General features: G+C 48.3%; 1 protein-coding gene and 1 long non-coding RNA gene across 5 annotated transcripts in view; one reads left to right on the plus strand and one right to left on the minus strand.

Moving 5' to 3' along the window:
* LOC144174997 (phospholipid-transporting ATPase ABCA3-like) overlaps positions 1-17,957 on the minus strand; it is a 107,505-nt gene that overhangs the window by 24,543 nt on the left and 65,005 nt on the right. For all 4 annotated transcript variants that reach the window (XM_077704006.1, XM_077704007.1, XM_077704004.1 and 1 more), the window contains 2 exons: positions 16,679-16,804; positions 2,919-3,221 (listed from right to left, as the gene is read on the minus strand). In XM_077704006.1, the coding sequence (XP_077560132.1) occupies positions 2,919-3,221; positions 16,679-16,804 (429 nt within the window). The remainder of the gene's footprint in view (positions 1-2,918; positions 3,222-16,678; positions 16,805-17,957) is intronic.
* LOC144174998 (uncharacterized) lies at positions 11,853-17,951 on the plus strand. Its single transcript, XR_013323581.1, has 2 exons — positions 11,853-12,323; positions 17,639-17,951. It is a non-coding gene; the product is annotated as an uncharacterized LOC144174998 (long non-coding RNA).

Raw genomic sequence — 17,957 nt, forward strand, 5'->3', positions numbered from 1 at the left:
ATAATGTGTTTGGTGGGGATTATCTTATCATCCCTGCGCATTGTGATGCGGCGCACGGCTGTAACGCCCTGTTCCTTTAACCCTTCAAGAAGGTCGGAATCTGTTTCTGTAAGGAGATCCGACTCTGAAATCACACCCTGGGAGCTGTTCAGGCTCCGGTGGGGCGAAATCCTGATGTCCAGATGATGGATGCGAGTTTGGGCAAGAAGTGTGCGGGATTGTTTTAAGTGCGAATGCACTTTATAAGCGACCCTGAATTCCGGTGACCGCCGTCCGTCCACATAGCAACAGCTGCGGGTGCGCGCGCTCCTCGTCTTCCTTGGCAACGGGGGGAGATGGGCGCGCGCTGCCTGGCCGCTGACATGGCACATACCCACGTGGGGGATAGGCCAGGAATCTCCTCGTCTTCCTTGGCAACGGGGGGAGATGGGCGCGCGCTGCCTGGCCGCTGACATGGCACATACCCACGTGGGGGATTGGCCAGGAATCGGGCGTGAGAAGGGCTAATGCACCCGCTTAAAGGAGTACTGACACGAAATTTCAAAGCTGAGATCCGCTCTAGCAATCAAGTACAACGACAACACAAATAGGTGTCTGTGCATGGCACATACCCACGTGGGGGATTGGCTAGGAATCGGGCGTGAGAAGGGCTAATGCACCCGCTTAAAGGAGTACTGACACGAAATTTCAAAGCTGAGATCCGCTCTAGCAATCAAGTACAACGACAACACAAATAGGTGTCTGTGAATAAATGCATCTTTCTTTCTTTGTAGTTGTGTGTGCGTGTGTGATCTCTCTTTCGCGAACATTACCGAACCGCGCAAATTCAACTCCTGCATTCGCACTTTCACATTCTTCCCCTCGGGGAAATGCGGGGAATTTTTCATTGTTGAGTTCGACAAGGATTTCTCATGTCCTGAGCTTTTTGGCTTCATACTTTTCACCTAATGTGCTTTGCAGAAATTTCGAGACAAGGAATACCGACAGTGAAGCGATGGGTCTCGTTGGGTCAGCTGACTCGATCACAAGAAAACGGGAGTTATTCACGTTTGTTGGAAAGACAGTTGTTGACAGAGGTGGGAATGAAACTTCGGTGCGGCCCCTTTTCGGGGGCCGATCACATGGGGGGAGGGGGAGGTTTAGAAAAGGCCATATATCATAGTATAGAAGCAGGGGACGGGGGTACTTTCTTCTTTGACTTTACCCTGATGGTCAAAGAGGTCCCGGAGCTCCCTGCCTGGTGAACAGGCAGAGATCCCATCCGCCGGAGCTTGACCTGGGCTCCGACGGCCACCGTTCGTGGTTTCTAACCCTCCACCTATAAACACATCGCCATGGTTGAATCCAGCTTATGTTTGGGGGCTCGGGGTCCGCGGTATCGCCAGTACCGTCACCAAGATTGCTCAAGGTGCCCCGTGTGGGGCCGTCTCGTGACGTAAAATCTTTGAACCCTTGAAACCCCTAAGAGAGCCTAAGAGAGCGAACGAATGCCTCATGAGAACGCTGGGCGTTTCAACTATCGCTATCGCTAGACGAAGGGGCGATAGTTTTTTCCTACGCCAAGGAATAAATTATTTCCGCTTCCGCGGAACCCCTGATAACTTCTCTGACATGCTCCCATGTTCTTCAATATTCCGCGGTGAAGCGAGTAAGAGACAATGATTATGGCATTGGGCTGTCTGAGTGGCGCTTGGATTCACTTGTGCATAATTTTCAGAAAATTTTTGTTTTCACGCCCAATAAATGTTCATCTCTACTTTCCACATTTCGTAAAACTTCGCTGAAGGTCATTTCTGCGAGTTTCCGCCTCAACGTGGCATAACACACGGGCACTAGCCAATTCGATGCCTATAAATTCTATTTGAATGAGTCAGCAACAGCCGACATCGTTCAGAGCGCTTGTGGCTCGTTGAAAAACGTTTCAATTCAAACTGAGATGCACCAGTGACAAACTTGTATATATCGAAGGGTACAGTATAGCTCATAAAAACTGTGCTGGATTCCTCTGTCATAGAAATCACGATAGAAAAAGCGGCCTGTAGAGGGTGCACCCCTTTACACAGGTTCTTGTGGGGAAGCAACCTTTAGTACTAAGGAATACATTATACTTTGGGTTGTTCATTTTAGGGTTTTATATTTTAACACGAAATTGTTTTATGGCGGGATACATCATTATTTCACTGACGTCATATCCATCACGGAAATGACGCCAGCACACCTTCTCCGAAGCGATTAGCCAGCAGGACGTCGCTCGCCAAGCACACCCACAAGACATCCACCGACCCCCAAAACATGCTCAGCTGCAGATTTCTCTGCACATTTCATTTTCGTGTTTTACCGATTCCTATGAAAGAGGAATCAACCACAGCGTTTTAAGTATTCCCTCAGACACATCGACAGTAAGTGTTTCGGGTACCCTGATGCTGCCAGCCTTTATATCTGATCACAGAAGTAATTTTGAACTATGTGGAGGGACGAGAGGGGAAGAGTAGCGGAAAAGGAAGCGGTAGAGTGGGATGGCGGAGGTGATAAAAAGACGACGTAGGAGCAGTTGGAAGAGAGTGTACCGTTATAGGGTGGGTCCTGGCAGCTGCGGGGTAGACGGGGGTGGTAAAAATTAGCGGGAACGGGCCGCGGAGCGAATGACTTAGAATGGAATGAAGTGGTGGTGGAAGCGCGCTAGGAGTGGGTTAAAAGGTGGAGTAGAGAAGGAAAATACGGGATAGTGGTATGATTAGAGAATGGAGTCAAGGGGAGTGCGGCGGAAGGAGAAATGTATCCGCTAGTCGGAAGTGCGTGTGATGAGAGAGGCAACAGTCAAGGAGGGTGGGCAGTAGAAGGAAAGAAGAAAGGTCGGTTAGGGCAATAGATGGACAGTATAGTCGCGTCTGAGTGCTCGCGTGCAGCTGCATGCTCACCGGGGCAGCCTTCGACCATGCGGTCCCAGTAGGCGGTCTCGTTGGGCGTGAAGCGCGCGGCGCCGAACTGTCGGCGCTCGTACAGGCACATCATGCGCAGCAGCTTGAGGGGCAGGTTGCAGCAGACCACCTGTCCCAGCAGGCGCTTGTTGACGTTGCCCACGCCGCGGTTGACGGCAAAGTTGGGCACAATGCGCAGCGGCAGCTCCAGCTTGGCCAGCACGCGGTGGTACGGAGACTGCTCCTTCAGCGCCAGCACTCCGTTGTTGTCGAACAGGAAGAGCACGATGCTGGTCACCGTTCCTGCATGCGCAGTCGCCGCACACTTTGCACCCACTCCGCCGCTGAAGGCAGAAAACCTGCAGATGCGTCCTCTTAGTCTAATTTGGCTGAACAATATCAACTTCTGAAGCAATTTCAAGCTGTTAACACTCGGCGGGCTTTCAGGCTAATCACACGAAGTTTGCGACAGAATGTCGCAAAAAAAAAGAAGCACGTTTATTGGCGAGCCCTGTAGCTGACGATGGTGGCCACCGTTTTGGCGGCGACCAGCGAATCTTGAGCCTCCTGGTCTGGACAGCGAAACATTTCCTCCCACTGCTCACAGGTGGTTATTACGGTATTAGTGTTATTATGGGCATCCCCACACTACGTGCTCAAGCGTGCCCATCCCGCCTCCATATTTACACGCTACAGCTCCTGCGACGCCCCCTTCAAGCTTTCGGCACGTGCTTGATGACGTGCCTCGCGAATGCTCGATGAAGCACCGCCAATAACGCGCGGCTCGCGCCCAGGCAAAATCCCTCAACGAGCCTAGCAACGCTCTCGGGGTAAAACTGCTGCGACACTCCCTGCACGTCCGAGTTTGAGCCGTTTGGGAGTTCTACTGGACCAGGATCACATTTCGTCTCTCCATAAGCCCAAATCCAGTCACCACGCGTCTCTCTGTGGTTTTGCAAATGTCAAGGCTTAACGTAGAGCGGAATCAACTTCCAGTGTGGTTAGCGTACTATTTTCATACGTCCTCTCTTACCATGGAGAATGCATGCCAGGCCCGGAAGCCACGCGTTCGACACTGAAGAGGTGCGCGAACCGCGACGTCGAGCACACTTACAGGTCGTCTCTGCCGCGGAGACAATTTTCAGCTCCCCCTGACCCACTACGCCGACCTCGATGATCCGGCGATCAAGGGCATTGCTACACGCTTGAGCCCCTGACAGTCCCCTCTTTCCCTGACTCAAGTGAGCGGCGTTCACGGCAGCGTTTTGTGCTAGTTACGACACACCCACCACAATTTCCCCGGAGATTCGGAAAATGCACCACCTTAGCTAAAGAGCATACGCTGAGAGTATATGTCGCGATGGTGCTGAAAACAATCGCTTTCGCGCTCCTTTAACCGCGCTGTTATTATTACTAACACAATGATATGTACATTGATCCAGGACGGCGCTCCGCCGATCTATTCGAGAATAGCAGGCAGCCAGACAAGGACTACGGAAACAAGAGCGACTTAGTTGAAGGGCCATGACACGCTTTATTAATGCGGCTACGAAGATCGATATTTCTGAACCTGAAATTGTTTCCACATTAGCGCACATAGCATCCAACGGCCGCTGTTCGACAACGCTAAAGGTTCCAACGGCTGTCACAAACGGGTACGTCACAGCGTTTTCCCCTTCACTACAGCTCGCCTAATACTCAAAAAGCAGCTTCGAAAAACAAAACTTCAATATGAAACACAGACATTAAAGGAGTCATGAATATAAAATACAACTTTGTTTAATTTGAAATAACTGGCTTTACTCAGCTCCCCTCCAGCCGCGAGAGATGTTTTTTAACACAAACAACGACAGAAGTACTGCATTGTTTTTAAATTTAGCGCTACATGTAGTGACGTGATACGGGCAGGAGTGACATACTATGGGCCAGCACTAAAATATAATTATCAGTGTGTTAACTGGGCCTAACACCACAAGTGTAACGATCAAACGGATCACGAGGCCCTCCTACAATCGCCAATTCATGATTCCGATCGTTCAGGTGAGCGGCCGCCAAACGAAAAACAAGATTTTGCGACGTCATAGAAAAGTTGCCGGAAACTGTCTGGGGAGTCGCCACTGCTTCCCATGTTCCAAGTATCCGATAAAATTAGTGCCATAATTATCAGGACAAAGCAATCTTTAATTAACCCAACTCTTGTTTTGTCTTCATGTCCCCTTTGTTACAGGAGTACTGATACAAAATTTTGAAGGCGGGGTAACTTGGGAGATAGATTGGTGGGGACACACATACCTCATCTGCAAAATATCAGCGGCAAATACAGCCTTGAAAATTTGAAATCAATTTTAAAGTGCGAGTAACGCAACCGAGCAGCCAGCGGATGTCCTGGAGAGATCGACATCTACTTGCATGTGGAGTAAATAAACAACATCCCAACACGTCGAGAGTTTTTTAGCCGCTTCTCTAATGCCAACATTTCCGCCGGCTCGCCGCTCCGATCGGAGGTCGGAGATTTTGCTCTCGAGCTACAAATATTTGATCCGATCGTTCGCGGCGAGCCGCCGGAATTCCGTTGGCTCACCGGGCAGCTGGCCGCGACCTAACTTGTACAGCGATCCCAGGCACTCTGTTTTTATTGTTTTGTATTACAATGGACGCGAAAACACGGCGCATACACGACAGGCGCACTGAGGGAGCCGGGTATACCACCAGCAAGGCGCCGTGCGGGCGGCGGCCGCGGCCGCGAAGTGGCGCAGGCAGGCGCAGGTAGCTCAAGTGATAGCTTGTTACCTCTCCCCTAAATGGGACTCAAGTCGCAAACAAAGCTGTGCATAGGAGAAAGGAGGGAGTGACCTGATGGCAACTTGCACTAAAGCTCGTCATCTGCACCGCTTATGAGAGCGGCGATCGAATATCCGCGGCAGTGTTAAGCCTAAAGCGGGGGACACATGCCCGTCCGAGCAATCCGGTTTCCGACGCGGCCCGTCAAAATATCTAGCAGGTTGGATGCGCGCGGGAGCGGCCGACGCGGCGAGTCATCCGGCAGCCAAACCGGTTCTCGGGGCGGAGACGCGTGCGATGACGGGTCCCTTTCCATGTCATCATCATCATCATCATCATCATCATCACCAGCCTATCTACGCCCACTGCAGGGCAAAGGCCTCTCCCCTTATTCTCCAATTGCCTCGGTCCTGTGCCAACTGTGACCAATTTATTCATGCAAACTTCTTGATATCTGCCCATCTAACTTTCTGCCGCCCCCTGCAACGCTTGCCTTCTCTAGGGATCCACTCTGTTACCCTTAATGACCAGCGGTTATCTTGCCTTCGAATTACATGCCCTGCCCACGTCCATTTTTTCTTCTTAATTTCTACTAATATGTCTTTAACACCAGTTTGCTCCCTGACCCACTCCGCTCTCTTCTTGTCCCTTAATGTTACACCTATCATTTTCCGCTCCATTGCCCGCTGAGTCGTTCTCAATTTAAGTTGAACCCTCTTAGTGAGCCTGCAAGTTTCTGCCCCGTAGGTGAGTGCCGGTAAGATGCAGCTGTCATACACTTTCTTCTTCAGCGACAATGGTAGGCTGCTATTCATTATCTGAGAATGTCTGCCATATGCACCCCACCCCATTCTGATCGTTCTAATTATCTCTGCCTCATGGTTGGGATCTGGGGTCACAACTTGGCCTAAGTGGATATATTCGGTTACCACTTCCACTGCCTCGCCACCTATCTCAAACGCCTGTGCTGTCCCGAGGTTATTGATCATTACTTTAGTTTTCTGCATATTAATTTTCAGGCCCACGGTTCTACTCTGTTCGCCCAGTGCGGAAAGTATGCTTTGCAATTCGTCCCCCGAGTTACTTCTCAAGGCAACGTCATCAGCAAATCTGAGGTTACTGAGGTATTCTCCATTAACCCTTACTCCCACCTGTTCCCAATCCAACGTTCTGGATACTTCTTGTAAACATGCTGTGAATAGCATTGGAGAGATTGTGTCTCCTCGTCTGACACCCTTCCTTATAGGTATTTTACTGCTCTCTCTATGGAGGATGATGGTAGCTGTAGACCCATTGTAGATATCCTCTAGTATTTTTACATAATGCTCATCTACCCCCTGGTTCCGTAATGCCTGAATGACTGCTAGGGTTTCGACCGAGTCAAATGCTTTCTCATAATCTATGAAGGCTATATATAGGGGTTCAGTATATGAAGCCCACTTCTCTATCACCTGATTGATCGTGTGAATATGGTCCATTGTTGAATAACATTTACGGAACCCTGCTTGTTCTTTAGGTCGACTGAAATCTAAGGTTGCAGAAATTCGGTTAGCGATTACCTTGGTAAATACCTTGTAGACGACTGACAGTAAGCTGATCGGCCTGTAATTTTTCAAGTCCTTCATGTCGCCTTTCTTATGGATTAGGATGATGTTCGCGTTCTTCCAAGATTCCGGTACCATTGCGATCATTAGGCATTGCGTATACAGGTTTGCCAGTTTTTGAAGGACAATTTCTCCGCCATCCTTCAAGAGGTCTGCTGTTATCTGATCCTCACAAGGTGCTTTGCCCCCTTTCATTTCTTTCAAAGCCTTCCTTACTTCTTCGGTCGTTACTGGTGGGATGTCTATCTGCTCTGAACTACTGTCTCGTTCGGCATTATCCTGTATGTCCCGGCTACTGTGCAGATCCCTATAGAACTCCTCGGCCACTTTGACTATTTTATCCCTATTTGTGATGACATTGCCTTGCTTATCCTTAAGTGCATACATTGATTTTTCCCCACGCCAAGACGTCTCTTCACTGCTTTCAGGCTACCTCCGTTCTTTACAGCGTATTCGATCCTCTCCATATTATACTTCCGTATGTCAGCTGTCTTACGCTTATTGATTAACTTCGAGAGCTCCGCTGGTTCTATTCTGTCAGCTGCGGTGGAGATTATCATGGTTTGCCGTTTCCTGATTAGATCTTTCGTCTCCTGTGAAAGTTTACCAGTATCCTGTCTAGCCTGCCCCCGACTTCTACTGCACACTCCGTGATAATGGGTGTAAGGTTGTCGCTGGCTTCCTGTGTCGTAAACTCGGCTTCCTCGTTAAGAGCGGAATATCGATTCTGCAGCGCGATCCTGAATTCTTCTACTTTACGTCTTACTGTTAGCTCATTTATCGGCTTCTTTCGTACTAGCTTGTTGCGGTCCGTCCTCAAATCTAGCCTAATTCGAGATCTTACCATACGGTGGTCACTACACCCTTCCGAGCACTTCCACATCCTGCACGACGCCAGGGTTATCGCATAATACGGGGTCTATTTCATTTTTGTGCTCCCCATTCGGGCTCCTCCAGGTCCACTTCCGACTCTCCTGTTTACAGAAGAAGGTATTCATTATGCGTAGGTTATTCCGTTCTGCAAACTCAACTAGTAGGTCCCCCCTGCTATTTCTAAAGCCCAGACCATAGTTCCCAACTGTCTTGTCTCCAGCCTGATTCTTGCCTACTTTAGCATTGAGGTCCCCCATAACTACGTATACTGTGTTTTTGCTTTAACCATTGCCGATTCTACATCTTCATAGGAGCGTTCCACTACTTGGTCGTCGTGGCTCGATGTGGGCGCGTAGCCCTGCACTACCTTGAGCTTGTACCTCTTATTGAGCCTAATTACAAGACCTGCTGCCCTTTCGTTAATGCTATAGTATTCGTCTATGTTGCCAGCTATGCTTTTATTGACTAGAAGTCCCACTCCCAGTTCTCTTCGGTCCTCTAGACCACGCTAACATAGGACGTGTCCATTTTTCAGCACCGTAAAGGCTTCGCCTGCCCTCCTAACCTCGCTAAGCCCTATTGCATCCCATTTAATGCCCTCTAATTCCTCGAACAGCACCTCGAGACTTGCTTCGCTAGATAAGGTTCGCGCGTTAAACGTTGCCAGGTTCAGATTCCATTGGCGGCCTGTCCGGATCCAGGGATTCTTAGCACCCTCTGCTGCGTCAGGGGTCTGACCGCCGCCGGGGTCAGTTGCTTCGCAGCCGCTAGGGACTGAGGGCCGTGGGTTAATTGGCGTATTCATGGGAGGTTGTGGCCGTTATTACACCAGGGTGGCCAATCCTGCTCTGGTGAGGGAGTGCATTGCCGGCAACGGTCGCCGGGGTCAGGCCAAGGTAAATATACATGGTAGCGAAGCTTCGGGCGAAAAGCGGTTCAGAACCTATGGCCAGCGATATCAGCATGGGGGCTTATGGGAGTGGCGATTGAAGCGCGAGTAGGTGAGGAGGGAACAAACACTAGTAACAAAAAACAAAGTTTTGTTCTACAATAAAACAACATTTATATTTTACGAACGATATTTATTTCTGAATCCCATTTATTTAGGCCCAGTGTGCAAATAATTTATGAAAATGTTGTTCATTCTCAAAAACCTTTTTTTGTAGCGCCCTCAGAAGAATGGCACATGTCATTGCTCTGTGATGAAGTCCTCGTAGTGTTCAGAAATGCGCTCCTAAAGTTCGTCTGCTAGGAAACGCCCCTCGCGTGTTTTGGTGGTGCGCATTTGCATTCGTTTTTCCTTGTTAATTTGGTGTGCACTTAATTTTTGCTGTGCGTGGAATGGCGAGGTGGGTTGTATCGTCGGTGAACCCGTTTAGTACCGTGCCCGGCGGGCACGATGAACTACGCGACCATGCTGCCAACGGTTGGAGCGGAGCGCTTTCCTCGGTACCTGCGGAAACGATGTGCTGTACAATGTTGCAACAGCAACTCCCGTACGCCTGGCATTTCGCTGCACCATTTTCCTCTCATATCCACAGGTAACGCGAAACTGTAGCACTGTTAATACGTGCACGGGGATTGTGTAAGGGGACGTGGTGGTGCTTCGACAAAAATGGGTCTAAAGCTTTGTTATGTCAGTTATCTCTTTATTTCACCTCAGGCTGGCTCGGAGCGAGTGGTGGCAATTACTCTAGGATTTCTCAGCGTAGTACCACTCGAATTTAAACGAGTCGCTTTAATTGTCCATCTCAGTGCCTTCTCTATTGCACTACAACGCTTGTAGTGATCGTTGTTTCCCGCACTTGTATGCGCAAGCATTATTTCCATCGCAGTACTGTGTTGTGCTGCTCCGTGCTGCGCTGCTGCCAGATCGTTCCTGCTATGTGCTTTTACATACTGCCGTCGCTTTCTTGCATTGATCCATTTTTCATCTTTTTACTTGTCTGTTACGACACTTGCCTAACAATGCAACCAGGAAATTGCAGGCGTGAATGCTGAGTGAACTTCTGTAGAAATCCATGTCTACTTGATAAGACGCCGGGGCAGCTGCAGTGTGCTCGCTTCACTTTCGTGAATCGGCATTCCTGCGGCCCGGTTTCCTGCGTCAAGATGCAGTGCCTAGTTCTTTTCTCTTGTTTCGACGTAGTTCTGCTGTTGACGCTTATTCATTGCTCGCAATGCTATGTGTTACGGGTAAAGTCAATTTTTCGGCGCGTAAGGAAAATCACAATGCATGTAGTGCCCACGAACATTTTGTACTTATTGTATACGTGCTGATTTTGTGCAGTGTGGTAAAGTTGTTTTATGTTTATCTGGAATAAAGTTCAAATATCTTGATTATAGCATGACTATGCGTTATTTCGTCTCTTAGAACAGAAGTGCACAAACTGAGCAAGCATTATATAACATTGATCTATACTTCAGGCACGCACGCAACCTGCGTATGTGCGACGCAATTAAACCTAGCAGTGGCGTTGGTAGAAATTTGTATCCGGGTAAGGAGTGGGCACGTTATTGATATGAGGGGGGGGGGGGCCAGGGAGAGTGGTCAAGTGTCATTTTATGCTCTGTATCCCAAGGCTGAAAAAAAATTCCGGTCGGGGGGGGGGGGCAGCAGGGGGTATGTGCTCGATTCCCGGTTCGCCACCAACTGCAATGAAAATAAACAACTGATTGTTTTTATACAGCAATGGAAGGCATGAATACAGAATAAAGGTTCAGAGAAAATGCAGGATGTTTTTATAAACGCCGAGGCGAATCTTATGACAGTATGCTTAGGTACGTTTCTCTGGTCACGGGTCCGTACTAATTACGCTGGCGTTGACTTGAAGTACACACGTTAAGGGCTCGCCAACTTGTGTCGCCTTGCAATGGCATGAGCTCTCAGCGATCAGAGGCCTGCTAAAGCTATTTTGAAGTCAAATTTTCCCGCTAATGCCACCACAATGACGTCACTTTCTGACCGGATCTTGCGTCACATCCTGTTTATTTTTTTGTTCCGCCGGAAGTGTTCCCTCCTCACACAGATGGCGCTAAGCCCCATGAGAAGCTTAAGAGCCGCCATTTTCTGAACGTATGGGCTTCTATGGAAGCTTCGCTACCAGTTATATATACCTTGGTCAGACCGCACACCAAGTCCCTTTGTGCAATTCCATCAATACGCGGATTTTTTTTTTTAATCCGGTGGGAATTGTCCGGTACCGGGATTCGAACCACGGTCCTTCTGCACGCGAGGCGGGTGTTCTACCTCTACGCCATCGCTGCATCTCTCCCTTTCCATGTGTTCGACCTTTAATCTGTAGGCGGACCTGTAGGCAGACCAGCCGGCTGGTACCAGCGCGCGTATGCCCACCCACTGCCTCGAGCGTCGCGCTTGGTTCTCTAGCCGCAGCAGCAATTTGCACTCGCAGCGCCTGCATCACGTCCACGGTCGCTTTTTAATTAAGCGGCTGACAACACCAGTACGTACGGGTATTAGCAGAAACTGCCGCCGACACGGAACCGACAGTGCTACGGCAACTCTGCTCTGTGATGTCCGTCGGACAGTCGCATCCTCCGTGTGAGGGAAGGAGCTGGTCGAGCGAATGTTCACCTGTCGTGACGTCACGATCTACCTCGGATGTCTCCGCTGAAATGCTCCCTCGGGTGAATACCGCTGCACTTGCGTGGGTTGCCCGGCGCGGCGCACGTCACAGTTTTGTGTGGTCACGTGGACAGCGTTATTGGGCAAGGCGGCAGCAGCTCGAGCACCATGTTCAATCCTTTCGTCTTCTTTACACAGATTGCCTGCTGCCTGGCCGGACCATGGTTCCACAATGTCACCACGCTGGAAACGACACGTTCTACTGCTACGGCATCGACAGACTTTCCGAAATTGCGTGCGCACCTGACCGACGGCGTGCTTCTAAGCTATCATGCGCTATCCGTGCTTGATAGCATCGTTGGATCCGGCAGCACTTCAGCTGACGGTTTGCACGCCCACCAAAGCAAGAATGTCACAACTGATCATCCATTCACCGAGCGTCACTGGCATGTGACGTCTTCCACTGCGGGTATAAAAGTCCTGGCTGCACCGTGCTTCACCAGTGGGCAAGGCGGCAGCAGCTCGAGCACCATGCTCAATCCTTTCGTCTTCTTTACACAGGTACGTTACCTAAACCATGCATACTGCGTGAGATCTGCGTGAGCTATATTCGCATGCGTTGCATGATGTTTGCCGCCTGATTCTTAGTGGTGACATCGAACTAAATCCTGGCCCTGGTTCTAAAAATAAGCCTCTCAAAGACTCAGATGGCCCCGCAACGCGATCTAGGACAAGTTCAGATACATCTTCGGAGGCGGCTACACTGTCTACTCCGTCAGCCCACGCTATACAAAACGAGCTCGAAAATACTACCGCTTTGTCAATGCTTTCTCAGCTACTCACAAGCCAAAATCAAATCGCTAGCGATATAGCAGACATAAAAACACAATTCAACGCAAGATTCGATGCGTTGGAATCACGGGTGGCGGCACTCGAGTCTGTGACAGCTGTCTGCGAGGGGAAAACTGCGTGCGAAGCCTTACGCACTGAAGGTGCCTTGGCGAGTAAAACAATGGCACAGCTCAGTCTCAAAATAGACGAGCTCGAAAATCAATCCAGGTAAGATAATATTATCTTACACGGGTTCCCAGAGGACTCCAGCGAGAGTGGCGAATCTATACTGTCTAGTGTGTCTGTACTCGTCACGCAGAAAATGAAAATGGAAATGCCACGCGTAGAGCGCATACATAGATTAGACAAACCGCGTTTAAGGCTGGCGCGTCCGATCATATTGAAACTCCTAAATTTTAGCGACAAGATGGCTCTCTTGAAGAACGCCAAACATCTTAAAGACTCCGATTTCAGAATTTCCGAAGATTACTCTTTTAGAGTGCGGTCTATCCGCAAGAAGTTATGGGACGCGACCTCCACTTTCCGCAATAATGGCTCCTCAGTTAAAGTAGTGTATGACCATGTATGTATCGACAACGTTCGCTACAACTGGAACGACGCATCGAATGTTCTAGTTATGGCCTCTGGTTACCATAGCCGTGCTACAAATAAACTTGGGACTTCTCCGAAAGTTCCTTCACAGGGCGTATCGCCGCCCCTCAATGATTCCGGCAGTTCTAGTGCGCCGCTCGTCCGTGGAACTCAGTGTTGACTACCCCGTAGCTCTTCACCCAAACTAACTATTATTAACCGTAACGCAAGAAGCATAACACGCAAATTCCCCGACTTCCTTTCTCTCGTTTCGACATATATTCCCCACACATCACTGGTATAACAGAAACGTGGCTCCACGATGCTATATATGACTTTGAATTTACACCACCCGGATATGTCGTGGTTCGTGTCGATCGACGAATCGGCCGAGGCGGCGGCGTAGCCTTGCTCTTTCGGTCGGACTTAAGGTTCTCAGTCCTGCCTAGTCCTTCTGTCATTGAATCAATATGGTGCAAACTTCACATCGACAAACTTCACATTGTAATTGGTGTCATATACCGCCCCCCGGATTCCTCCCTCGATATGTTTCACACTCGTTTTAACGACTTCGCAAACGCACACAACTTCGGCACCAAGCATCTTGTTCTTATGGGGGATTTTAACGCCCCTGGAGTTGACTGGCCTTCCTTGACTCACAACGGCCGCGACTCCCATATTTGTGGTGAGCTTATAGATTTTTCGTTATCCCTCGGGCTTACCCACATCGTAACTGGCTACACCCGGCATAATGCACTCCTTGACTTGGTATTCGTAAGTTCAAATATGGTACATAACGTGGGTAAATGCGAAATTATCGACGGTATCTCGGATCACAAGGCAGTGCTAGTTTCCATGCAATGTTCGATTGCGAAACGGCAATTCGTGGTCACTTCCTTTCACGATTTTAACCGTGCTGATGACGTTTCCATTCTCGACTGTTTAGCCGATAAATTTGAATCATTTTTAGCACTCGCCACACGCAACGATGTTGATGCTTTAGTTGGCTTCTTTGAACAGTTGGTGAAAACTTGCACTCTGAAATTTGTACCGATCAAAACAAAAAAGAAAAATACTAACGTTCCCTGGATGAAGCGTGGCATCTTGCATCTTTCACGTCGGGTACGTAGGATGAGGCAGGCGAGGTCACGCCGTTCCTCTTATGATGACGGTATATTTTTTCAGGCAAAGTAAGAACTCCGGATCAAAATAAACGCCGCAAAAAACCACTTTTTTCGAGTAGAACTTCCGACCCTATTATCTAATAACCCACCCACTCAAGTTTTGGTCATCAATATTGCCCCGCGATGCCGAATCGCGTCATTTTCCATTGGCAATGAAACAACCAAAGATCCTGCGGAAATTTCCGAAGCTTTCAACAGGTTCTTTGAGTCTGTTTTCACTCGCGACGACCTTGAAGTTTCTGTTTTTTATAGTACAAGCCCATTCTTATCAATACCGGACAGTATTATTAGCGAAGAGGGGGTTCTCAACCTAATATTAAACTTAAACACTAAGAAATGCAAAGGTCCGGACGACATTCCCAATGCGTTCTTGGTCCGTTATTCCGTTTGGACTTCCAAATATCTTACTGTCATATTTCAGAAATCCCTTGAAACTGGCATAGTGCCTAGCTCATGGAAACTGGCAAAAGTAATTCCCTTATTTAAGTCCGGAGAAAAGCATATTATTACTAACTATAGACCAATATCACTGACTTCCTACTCTTGTAAGCTACTGGAGCATATCATTTATGAATACATCGTGGAGCATTTAGAACAACACAACTTATTATCTCAGTTTCAGCATGGATTCAGGCGTGGTTTCAGCACGGTTACGCAATTAACAGAATTCGTTCACGACATTTCTTCTTCACTTGATTCCGGAGAGCAGGTCGACGCCATTTTCATCGATTTTTCCAAAGCATTCGACACGGTATCTCACACTAAGCTGATATGCAAACTAACTGCCATATTAAACAACCCTGTCTTGGTCAAGTGGATAGAAAACTTTCTTTCAGATCGCGCGCAATTTGTAGAATTTAATTGTTCCGTATCCAATAAATCTAACGTAACTTCTGGAGTTTGCCAGCGCTCGGTCCTTGGACCACTGCTATTTCTGCTCTACATGAACGACCTGCCTGGTAACATCAATTCTAAAATCCGTTTTTATGCGGACGATTGCGTACTATATGACACCATTAGCTCACCGCAATGTCACCAAAAACTAAACAAGTCGTTTTCTAGGTTTCGCGCGTCGTGTAAAACGTGGCAGATGACCGTAAATTTCCGCAAAACAGTATCCATGTCTTTTACTCACAAACGTTCCCTGTCTAATTTCACGTACTCATCCGCTGACATAAACCTTCAAAGAGTTTCAGAATATAAGTATCTTGGCATTGTTTTCAGAAGTAACCTATCCTGGTCGAAACACATCGAATATATATGTACAAAATCACTTAAGAAACTGGGTTATCTACGGCGCACACTCAGCCAAGCACCGAAAGACACCAAACTCCTCATGTATAAAACACTAATCCGACCGATACTCGACTACGCATGCACCTTGTGGAACCCTTACCGAAAAGGCGAAATTAACAAAATTGAAGCCGTTCAAAAGAAAGCCATCCGATTCATCTGTCGCAGGTATGACTGTACTTTTTCACCAACCACAGCCCTCGTATCTCTAGAGCTAACCACCTTAACTGCCCGTCGTGAAATAGAATCACTAACCTTTTTTCACCGCATCATTCACTGTTCATATCGCCTGTCATCTAACAAATATGTCACATATGCAAACCCCACTCAGACCAGAAGCAATCACACCCTTAACGTTTCCCCGTATCATCCCCACACAGACACGTTCAAATATAACTTTTTTCCGCGAACAATTGAGCGTTGGAATTCGTTGCCTGGCCACGTGCGCTCTCTAGACTTGCGTGCATTTCCTTGTAAAATACAACTATTGTAAGCTACGCACATGTACCGCTTTGTTTCCTCTCCCCCTTTGTATGAGTGCACTTTTGTACTTAGATGTGTATATTAGGTTGATCTACTGTAACCCCTTTACCATGCCGCTAAAACTGTATACTTCCCTTATGTTGCGTTTCGAACACCTGGTTTTATCGTTACCGTGTTTTCTTTCTTTCTTTTTTGCTTTTATTGTTAAAGTTGTTCGATGCATGGTTTTGTGCGATGTACCCACTCCTGCTATAGCCCCAATAGGGGCTGCAGTATGTTAAAATAAATAAATAAATAAATTTATACAAAATCCAACCCCCGCGGCACTCGCTAAAAACCGAAACTGCGACTGGACCCATTAAAAACGTCTCTGATTAAACAACAGTCGCGCGCTCAAGCAAATGACATTGCCACACATGATAAATACGTCATCAGCTACTTATCCCCACAAAAAAAAAATGCACCCAAGTCAGAAATGTTCAAAGCACTCCTGCTGGAAACAGGACAGGCTGTGCGTTGCGAAACGATGCTTACCGGTGATAAAGCTCTCCACGATTAGGCCGAAGTAGGCCACTGGCGCCGTCTCCACAAAAAATGACGTCACATAACAGGTGGGGATGAACGCCACGCCGAACAAGGAGAACAGCAAGAAGTAGGTAGCTGCGTGCGAGTATTTGAGATAAAAAATCACTGCCGAGCACTTGCACGACGTGTTGAAAGTGGGGTTCATTGATTAATTCGGGCATTTATAGGACGATTGATTGATTGTAGGGTTTAACGCGCCGACGCAACGCACGCCATTAGGCGCGCCGTAGTGGAGGGCTCCGAAATAATTTTGAGCACCCGGGAATCTAACGTGCGCCGAAATCGTGTGCACACGAGCGTTTTTGCTTTCCGCTTCCATCAGAAAAGCGGCCACCGCGGCCGGGAATCGAGCCCGCGTCCTCGTGCTCAGCAGCACAACGCCTTAGCCAATGAGCCACCACAGCGGGTATTTATAGGACGCGTTGCTGCTCTGGTGTTATGGTAGTAATGCTTATCTTGAGTTCTAGGTTCTCCATTCACACTAGTTTTGTGGCTACAGCCGTGCATTACTTTTAGGAAATACTTATCAGTTGACGCAGATTGTGGAGTAAGTGTTCATCAATATTTGTATCTTCATGGTTTAGTCGGGCAACAGCACGGAAAAAAACAGGATGCCCGGCGCATACAGGTCGCGGCCGTGAAGGAAGTAAGCGTTAATTTTTCACTCCGAGACTTCTTGCTTCCTGGGTGAGACTTTTACGGAGGAACTATTACACAAGCTGCCTCCCTTCGGAAGCGTGTTGGGTAGTTGGTCTCCAGTGCTTGATATCTTGATTTAAGATTACGTATATTGCCACCGGAAAAATTCCTTCCAAGCTAAGTATTTGCACTTGGAAGTAAAGCTGCTTTTAAGAAGCTTTGCGTAAGCTTGATATTGGTAAGCTGGCTTTCACACATTGTGCATTACAGGGTGAAGCCTACTTTTTAAAAAGGCGGCCATGGGAGCGAACGCATCGGTCGTAGACCACTGACGACGATCGAGCCTCGGACGCCAATCGTAAGCGCGATACCCGTCGGGACCCCGAATACCGGCAGGAGGAAAACAGAAGATGTCGGCGTGGCCGCGATTCCAGTGAGCGCTCACCGGTGCGACAGTGCGGTTCAAGCCATATGTCAGCAAAACCAAAAGAACTCGTTCAAACTCAATCACAATTTTTGTTTTCATGCTCTACTCTCTCAAACTCAGACTCAAACAGTGCGTCTGTACAAAACATCACTCGTACTCACT

The sequence above is a fragment of the Haemaphysalis longicornis genome, unplaced genomic scaffold, assembly GCF_048455015.1.
Source record: "Haemaphysalis longicornis isolate Haplotype H1 unplaced genomic scaffold, Haemaphysalis longicornis Haplotype H1 scaffold_3, whole genome shotgun sequence".
In the NCBI taxonomy this organism is placed as follows: domain Eukaryota; kingdom Metazoa; phylum Arthropoda; class Arachnida; order Ixodida; family Ixodidae; genus Haemaphysalis; species Haemaphysalis longicornis.